The sequence below is a fragment of the Olea europaea genome, unplaced genomic scaffold, assembly GCF_002742605.1.
Source record: "Olea europaea var. sylvestris unplaced genomic scaffold, O_europaea_v1 scaffold1098, whole genome shotgun sequence".
Lineage (NCBI taxonomy): Eukaryota > Viridiplantae > Streptophyta > Magnoliopsida > Lamiales > Oleaceae > Olea > Olea europaea.
Window position 1 is genome coordinate 11,048 of NW_019228344.1, and position 9,786 is coordinate 20,833.

General features: G+C 46.2%; 3 protein-coding genes across 3 annotated transcripts in view; 2 read left to right on the forward strand and 1 right to left on the reverse strand.

Annotated features, from left to right (window-relative positions):
• The window catches only part of LOC111373262, a 13,005-nt gene that overhangs the window by 2,521 nt on the left and 698 nt on the right, over positions 1-9,786 (reverse strand). The gene's annotated exons all lie outside the window — the stretch shown is intronic.
• Positions 3,560-7,726, forward strand: LOC111373263. The gene is made up of 5 exons (XM_022995770.1): positions 3,560-4,270; positions 4,427-6,625; positions 6,740-7,240; positions 7,388-7,577; positions 7,695-7,726. The coding sequence occupies exons 1-5, from the start codon at positions 3,560-3,562 to the stop codon at positions 7,724-7,726; spliced, it is 3,633 nt and encodes a 1,210-aa protein (XP_022851538.1).
• LOC111373264 overlaps positions 8,174-9,786 on the forward strand; it is a 4,410-nt gene continuing 2,797 nt past the window's right edge. Inside the window, exon 1 of the mRNA XM_022995771.1 lies at positions 8,174-9,690. Within this exon, the coding sequence (XP_022851539.1) occupies positions 8,174-9,690 (1,517 nt within the window). The remainder of the gene's footprint in view (positions 9,691-9,786) is intronic.

Genomic DNA, 9,786 nt, shown 5'->3' on the forward strand with positions numbered 1-9,786 from the left:
ATCAGGTACCGAGACAGTTCCTCAAACCACTCTTGCACAGGGGTTGTTGGCTGAGATCAGCTCAGAGCGACATAGTGTCAAGCATATGCTGATTGATCACTTTAAGAAGGACCATGGAATGAAAGTTGGATCTACCATGAGATTTGCTATTGAGGACTTAGTTTTTAAGCTCTTTGGAGAGGGACCTTCTGTGAGTAAGACTCCTACGCAGACACCTTCCTCTAGTCCTTCTATCACAGCTCCTACACACAATAAGGTGAAAGAACATATACAGAGAGACATGGATGGCATGGGCTTTGGAAACTGCATACAAAATGCGGAAGACGATGTCCCTACAGCAAGCAGGTCAATCTCCCACGATTCAGATGTCGTAGCACAGATAGACGCACCTACGACTAGTACAATGAGATCAGATGCACCCGCTTTTCGCCCGACATTCAGTGCACCACCATCTGAACAGTTCTTATCACCAAAGCAGGCTCCTACACGCAGGCGAGACCCCTCTCCAACGAGCGAGCCAGACATCGCAGACTACTATGATCCAGAAATGTTTCAAACCAGACGCATGACCCGATCAATGTCTATGTACTACCACCCGAAGATTTACCCTCGGGAATACCCTTGAGTACCTTTCATTAGTTTTTGTTTGTGTCCTGTTTACTGTGATTGCATTTTATCTTCAGATATTTGTTACAATTTACATTTGCTGGAGGTCAGGTCCATGCCCCCCTCCTCTATTTGTTTTCTCGCTTTTCACTATATAAAATAAACCACACTAGTGGTATTTGCTTAAAAAAAAAAAACCCTAAAACCCTAAACCCTAAACCCTAAACCAAACCAACCATTCCATTTTCTCTCTAGAGATAAGAGATTTTTGGAGATTTCTAGCCACCCAAAATGGAATCACATTCGGCTACATTCCGGCCGCCAAGGCCACCGGATCTGACCACCAATAGATCCCCCTCACTTCCCTCTATAACCTACACCCAACCGCCGGCAATAAACTGGCCGGAATCTGATGAAAATAGGGGCCAAAAACCGGATCTGCCGCAAGCTATTTCTGCCGGAAAACACTGTTCCGGTGATACCCACGCCGGCGCACCACTGCCAGTCGATAGCCCTCTTCCAGACGATCACAACCATGGTCGCCGTTCACCATGTGGAGCTCTCAATCGACCGGAATTGCACCTGGAAGGTCCGCCTGCGCTGCCTGTCGAATCGCTGCCTCCCTTTCATTTTTCCGGTGCCACCAGTGGGACCCACAGTGGCGGACCACCCCATACCGACTCCTCTTATCATGGGCAACATCCATATCATATGGGTCTTCATCAATTTCATCCCAATCTCGCGAATCGAACGGATCCAATCCCTCAAGGTCAAAAGTCCGATTCTCTCTTAATTGACCCCACAAATGTGTTCGATTCTGCAATTAAATGTGGGGTAAATGAAATTCAAGCCCCAAATACTCTGGGTAATGTTCCAATTGCTGAGATTACATCATTAATTTGCCGAATTTTGGAATCAAATGGTGTTCTTCACACCTCTAGCGCTGCTGGTCAGATTTCTTCCATTTCTGAGCATTATTTGAGAAAATTGACACCTCCGATGAACTCAGAAGGTCCAAAAACATCAGAAGGGCCTATCAATTCGATCGAAAATATTACATTGGATTTCGTGCCAAAATGCACACAAATCGAGGCAGTTGGTACTGCTGTTTCTGGCCAGAATTCTGTATTTTTGACACTGCCATCATCTCCAGAGCATATGAAAACCTTTGGAGAGACCATTGCTCCAGCTGAAACTGACGGGAAATCTGCATTGGGAAATGTGCCAAGTGGCACACATACCGAGGTGAATCCTTCTAATGTTTTTGGATCTCCTTTGATCCCAGGAACTGCACCATTGGATCCAAATCATGGAAAAACCCCAAGGATCAACACTTTACCGCCTAGTACATCCCAAACTGCGCGTACCATCAACGCGCGAGTCCCTCCTGCACGTAAGCACCCCCCCCCCACCCCGTGCAACACCACGAGCCACTGCAACTTCCACAACTGCTCATTCTGGTCCAAAATCTTATGCTGCAGCAGTTGGTAATGTGCCAGTAGTTTCTCAAGCAGAGAGGAGTCAAAAGAAGTCCTTTGCTCAAATTCTTCGAGCATCACAAGAATCTACTGACCACAAGCTCGTTTCTAGGGACCCTTTCATCCATCATGGTGAACCTGCAGTTCTATTCACAGAGGCAGATGAAGAAGTCTTGGCTGAGCCATATAAGTTTACCCTTGTTGGCAAATTTGTGCACCGGAGGCCAGCTATGCTTAAGGTACATGAAAACTTTTCTCGCTTTGGTTTTTGTGGTGATTATACTATTGGTCTAATTGATGCCACACACATTTTGATTCACTTGGCGCACGAGGATGACTATGCACGGTTATTCCTCAAACCACTGTGGTATATTGATGGTTCCCCTATGAGAGTCTTCAAATGGACTCCAAGCTTTAGTCCACTGCAAGAGACCCCAATTGCTCCAGTCTGGGTATCCTTTCCACTTCTACCTATTCACTTTCGGGCTAAGAGCAGTTTGTATGCTATTGCTAAAGCTATTGGTCTTCCATTGCGTATTGATGAGGCAACATCTGATCTTCGCCGCCCTAGTGAGGCTAGAGTATGTGTGGAGGTTAATTTGGACTACGATCTCCCTGACAGAGTTTGGATTGAGAGGGAAAAGATCGGTGGCTATTGGCAACAAGTTATATATGACCAGAAGCCAGAATTTTGTTACAAATGCAGACATTTTGGGCACTTAGAAGTTCAGTGTAAACTTGGCATAAGACCAGCACCACCTCCTGTTGTTGAGCCTATCCCTAAACCTATTATCCCTGCTAAGGATAAGGACAAGGGAAAGGCAATTCAGGGTGAGCCACGTCAGAGGTGGACCCCAGTTCGTAGAGAACAGAACAAAACAACAGGCTAGCACATCAGGTGTACATGTTTCCCAAGCAGATCAACCTATTGTAGCCCAGTCAATTGCATCCATAGTAGACACTGCTTCAGTTAATCCTCCAAGAGTGCAGTCAATAGCTCCAGACAATATTGCTCCTTTGAGTGCCATTACACTAGCCTTGGCTCCATCACAGCCTGTTATTCATGTTGACAGTGATTACACTAACCCCTTGGCTCACGACATGTCTCGGCGAACACATGATTCAGAGGTTACAGATAGAGTTGTCAGACAGCTTCCCGGTCCTACACCTGGCCGTACTGGTAATCCTGCCTCCAGCTCTCCACTTATTTGTCAACAGAACATTGAAGCTTCTATTCCTTCAGTAGAATCTGATTAGTCGGATACTGAAGCTACATCACAGATTGAGGTCCATCAGTAGGGTGTGTTCCGTAGGTCTTCTGCTGAGGATTTAGTGGGTATGGCTGGTAGATCAGAGGATGACGGTTTTGTCCTAGTCACAAGAAAGAAACACCCACGTTCTACTGATACTCCACATCCGAGCAGAAGGATCACCAGGAGTCAGTCACATGATACCTCTTCACATTCTCCATCCCTATGAGTGCCATCATTTGGAATGTGAGAGGTGTAGCTAGTGTAGCTACTCGTCGGAGCCTGAAGAAACTTATACAGCTTCATCAGGTTTATCTGTTAGTTTTACTAGAGCCCTTTATTCTTCAACACAGCTTTGCATATATTCGACGTTACCTGCACTTCGATACGGGAGCTCAGAATGAATCGAATAAGATTTGGTTTTTCTGGAACTCGGGGACTAATGTTACTATTATTGTTGATCATCCCCAGTTTCTTCACGTTAAAGTTGAGGACCCCAGACTAGCTCTTCCCATCTATTTTACTCCAGTTTACGCTTCTTGTGATGCTTCTGTCAGGAGGGATTTGTGGGCGGGTCTTCACCACATCTCCCTCGATATGGAGGACCCTTGGATAGTTGGGGGAGACTTTAACGTTATTACTCATGATGGAGAGCGCACGGGTCATAATACTCGTGATCGAGGCACTACAGCTTTTTCTGATATGATGTTGGACAGTGGTCTAGAGGATGCAGGTTTCCTTGGGAATCGATACACTTGGACCAATGGGCGGGTCAGGAAGAGATTGGATAGAGTACTCATTAATTCTTCAGCTGCAGCACTTTGTCAACAGCTTACAGTGAAGCACTTGAATAGGACTTCATCTGACCATTCACCCTTATTACTTCAGTGGACTTCTGATGATGACTTGGGGCCTAGGCCTTTCAGATTCCTCAACGTTTGGACCAAGCATCATGATTTTTTAGCATTTGTCGCTCAGAAGTGGTCACTCCCCACTCATCTTACGGGGATGGCCGCTCTTTGGGAGAAATTCTTCAGGATGAAATAGGGATTGCGCTGGTGGAATCGACATGTGTTTGGAGACATTTTCCAGCGAGTGAGGGATGCTGAGGACAGGGTTGATGAGGCAGAAATTGTATTTGACAGTGACCCTACACCGGAACATCGTGACATACTGCATCAGGTTCAGGCAGCTTTGAACCAGACTTTATCTATTGAGGAGGGCTTCTGGAAGCAAAGGGCTGGCTCACGTTGGGTATGTGAAGGAGATCACAATACTCGATACTTCCATGCGATGGTTCAAGGACGCCGTATCAGATCGCGTATTAGGTCCATCAGGACACAGGCAGGGGAAGTCTTAGCTACTCCTGCTGATTCTGATGTCATTCTGAGGCTATTGACGGCGGATGATAATTTGGCACTAAACCGCTCCCCTTTGATTCATGAGGTACGGGAGGCAGTTTTCAGTATTGATGCTGACAATGTCGCTGGCCCGGATGGCTTCTCATCCCTATTCTTCCAGCATTGTTGGGATATTATTCAGGAGGATGTTTACAGGGCGGTATTGGACTTCTTTGATGGTGGTCATCTTCCACGGGGTTTTGCTGCTACTTCTATTGTCTTGCTACCTAAAAAGGATGGTGCTTGCAGATGGACTGAATTCAGGCCAATCAGCTTATGCACAGTGTTCAATAAGATTATTACTAAGCTTTTGAACACTCGGTTGAGTACACTGCTACCGCGCATTATTTCCCCTCCACAGAGTGGTTTCATCCCAGGCCGTCTGATTGGAGATAATGTTTTATTGGCTCAAGAGCTTCTCTACACTTTAGATGATAGAGTGCGAGGGGGAAACACTATGCTGAAGTTAGACATGGCTAAAGCATATGATCGCATGGACTGGGGCTTCATTTATTCTGTATTGGAGGCATTTGGATTTGATCAGATCTGGATTGACAGAATCAGGCGGTGCATTTCGGAGTGTCGTTTCTCCGTACTCCTAAATGGCCGCCCATGTGGCTTTTTTCCCTCCTCACGAGGACTCAGACAGGGTGATCCTATCTCCCCATCCTTGTTCATCATTGCAGCAGACTACTTCTCACGTTTGCTCACTCAGAGGTTTCAAGAGTATCCCAGTATGTGTTATCGACATGGAGGTTGTGCTCTTGTCTCACATCTCTCATTTGCTGACGATATGATTATCTTTGCCAACGGTCAGAAACAGTCTATCAGGAGGGTCTTAGACTGTTTGGAGCATTATGAAGGAGTTTCTGGCCAATTGGTGAATAGAGACAAGAGCGGTATTATACTATCCAGACGGGCATCCACTAGTCAGATCAGACGACTAGAGATTTTGACGGGCTTCAGACATCAGCAGCAGCCTTTCACTTATTTGGGTGTCCCCTTATTCAAGGGGACTAAGAGGAGCTTCCTTTATGATGACCTTATCCAAAAGATAAGGGATAGGATATCAGGCTGGGCCTCACGATTACTATCGCCTGGGGGTCGTATTACATTACTGAGGTCAGTACTTTCTTCCATACCTTTACATCTTCTTCAGATTATGCAGCCGCCCAAGACAGTGCTGAAGAAACTTGAGAGCATCTTTGCCCGATTCCTATGGGACTCTAAGGATCAAGCACGACGTCTACATTGGAGGAGTTGGAAGAAGATTTGCCTTCCTACTGATGAGGGAGGCCTCGGCTTTAGGAGACTACAGGATGTGGTGGACACCTTCTCCATGAAGCTCTGGTGGTTGTTCCGATCTCAGAGGTCACTTTGGGCTCAGTTTTTACTGGGCAAGTATTGTAAGGGGACGTATCCTTCACTTGCAGCAGTTCCTAGTTCAGCTTCCCCTACCTGGAAGAGGCTGAAATCAGTTGGGCCACGGACGGATCCACACATTGCTTGGCACCTTGGAGCCGGTCAGATTTTCTTCTGGCATGATTGTTGGATGGGCGAGACCACGTTGGCATCCCTATTCCCCCACAGACAGCACACATCTGCGAGGGTACAGGATTTTTTTGATGACACTGGGTGGGATTTCGGACGGTTATTACAGGCCCTTCCTTCTCACATGGCGGGACAGATAGGGGCGATATCTTTATGTGCAGATGCCCCGGACCGAATTGTTTGGAAAATTACTTCGGATGGTGAATTTACCACCAAATCAGCATGGCAACTTGTTCGTTCGGTTCGCCAGCCTCAGGACTCATATCGACTGCTGTGGAGCTCTATTTTGCCTGCCACTATTTCATTCTTCTACTGGAGACTATGGCAGGATCTCATACCAGTAGATGTTGTTATTCAGAGGAGAATTGGATGTCAGTTGGCTTCTCGTTGTCAGTGTTGTTCCGAGATTGAGACCATCAATCATATTTTCACGAGCAGCAGCATCTCCGACCAGGTATGGAAGCACTTTGGAGACATCTTTCAGATACCTATGACTTCAGGAGAGGGGGCCAGACAGAGGTTCCAGAGATGGCGGTATTATGGACAGCACGTCTGTCGTGGACACATTCGTATTATCATTCCTCTACTGGTATTTTGGTTTCTATGGACTGAGAGGAATGATGCGAAGCATAGAGGTATTCGTATGGTGGCCAGACGTATTATTTGGAGGGTCTACCGCATGATCTCCTTCCTTCATATGGGAGGACTATTTCGAGTCGAGCATTGGCGAGGAGATGTGACACTTGCATCCTTTTTTGGAATTTCTTTGACCCGTCCTCTCCCACCACCACCTATTATGATTGTTTGGCGTACTCCACCTATTGGATCCTACAAGATCAATACCGATGGATGCGTCAAAGATGGATTTGCAAGTGGTGGAGGCATCATTAGGGACCACGCAGGATACTGTATCAGGGCATTCTCAGCATCATATGGAACATGTTTCATTTTGGAGGCTGAGCTCAGAGCCATACTAGATGGGCTTCTATTGGCCAGAGGACTTGGGATATCAGCTATTTGGATTGAGGTAGATTCAATGCTGGCCATTCACTGCATCATCAAAGGTGGAGGACCATGGACGATTTAGGGTATTCTAAGACAGATCAGAGACGACATTTGCCTTGACAGAGACACAGTTTCTCATATCTACAGAGAAGGTAACCAGGTTGCAGATTCTCTTGCTTCAGAGGGTTGGGATCACCAACATTACCAAGAATATGGACCACTTGACCTGCCCCGACAAATTAGGGCATTGGTGCAGATCGACAGATATGGATTGCCCAGCTTTAGAGGTTCGTAGTTTAGGCAATCATTTTTTCATTTTTCTTGTACAAGGGAGTAGTACTTCCTCATTTACTTTGTTCTTTTTTAATTTTCCATTTGTTGCACTGTTGCTTTTTGGAGGTCAGGTTTATGCCCCCCTCCTTTCCTGTACTCTTGATTTTTATGAAATAAATATGGTTGGGGAACCCTTAACCCCCATCGACCTTCCTTGGTGGACCCTAAAAAATTATTAAGGATGTTTCAAACCAGACGCATGACTCGATCAATGTCTATGTACTACCACCCGAAGATTTACCCTCGGGAATACCCTTGAGTCCCTTTCATTAGTTTTTGTTCGTGTCTTGTTTACTGTGATTGCATTTTATCTTCAAATATTTGTTACAATTTACATTTGCTGGAGGTCAGGTCCATGCCCCCCTCCTCTATTTGTTTTCCCGCTTTTCATTATATAAAATAAACCACACTAGTGGTATTCGCTTTAGAAAAAAAAAACCCTAAACCCTTAAACCCTAAACCCTAAACCCTAAAACCCTAAACCATGAAAATAAATGAAATGTATTGACTTTCTCTCTCTACCTCCAAAACGCTCTCCCTTCTCTCTAGAATGGGAGAAACCCACCAAAACTCCAATAAACCCGATCCACCACCAAAACCACCGGATTGCACCACCCCAAGTGGTGGAAAATCATCACCAACAACGACCCAAACACATCCTATAACACCAATATCATATTCATCCCCCAACGCAATAGATCTAAGTTTGAAAAATCATGGCACGAATCCCAAGGTCGTCGAAACACCCACTTCTGATCAGAATTTGGACATGGGACCATCACCAATGAACTCAGAAGGCCCAAAAACCCCTAGGGTGGTGTCCTGGACGTCCAATTTGGCCGGAATTGAAGCATTGGAAAAAGTACAGCCCGAAACTGATTTTGAAATTAATTCTTGTATGATGGTCCAACAGATACACGCACCAGATATTCAGAATGCCCATGAGATGGCGAACCTTCGGTCAAAAAATCACGGCAATCGGAGGTCGGACGCTCCTGTTACGGCACCAAACGTAAACGGGCAGTTTGTCGAAAAATTGCAATTTTCGGCCTCTACGGTTCTCACCTCGGGAAACGCGCCTGACCGCGTTATTCAGCATGAAATTCCGCACAAGATTGTTGAAAATCATAAATTTCTGCCTCCGGTTGATTTTGGCCGGAAAACGGAGCCGCTACCGGCCGGCCGGCGGCGTCCCGGCGGCCCTCGGGCAACTTTTGATCAGAATGTTCTTCCAGTTAATTTGAATCCATTTTCATCATCGGTTTTTCCACATGAGGCCCAGACAGTGCTCAATCAGGGCCGAAAGACATATGCTACTGCAGTTTCTAGCCGTCCGGGCCTGTCTCAAGCTGAACGGAGTTCACGGAAGTCGTTTGCATCGGTTGTACAGGGTATAGATGACTCTTCCACTGCTGGGTTTGCTGCTAAAGAACCCTTTATACATATGGGTAAGCCGGCAATAGTTTTGACTGAGTCCGAGGAGGCTACACTCGCTGATCCTTACAAGTATACACTTGTGGGGAAATTTCCACATCGCAAGCCAATCATGAGGAAGGTACGTGAGATTTTTTCTAAGTTTGGGTTCCATGGTTGTTTCGAGGTGGGACTGATTGACACAACACACATTCTTATACACCTTACACATGAGGAGGATTACAGCAGGCTTTTTCTTAAACCTTCATGGTATATTGATGGTTGTCCGATGAGAGTCCTTAAGTGGACATGTGACTTTACACCTAAGCAAGAGACTCCGATCGTTCCCGTATGGGTATCGTTCCCTCTGCTTCCAGTACATTTACGTGCGAAGGGGTTCCTTTTCGCCTTATCTTGGGCAATAGGAATGCCCTTGAGAATTGATGAGGCCACCACCGACTTGAGACGACCTAGTGAGGCAAGGGTGTGCATTGAGGTGAATTTGGAGCATAAGTTGCCCGACAGGGTTTGGATTGAGCGTGCTGGTAACCGTGGCTTCTGGCAGACAGTTATCTATGAGAAGCGGCCAATTTTTTGCTTTTCTTGTAAACACTTGGGTCATTCTTATGATCAGTGTACTACAGTTCCTCCTCCTCCTCCTCCTACAGTTGCGCACCCCCCTGTTCGGCCCCCTATTACTAGGACTGATAAGGATAAGGGCAAGGTGACGTTTGTGGAGCCAAAGAAGCA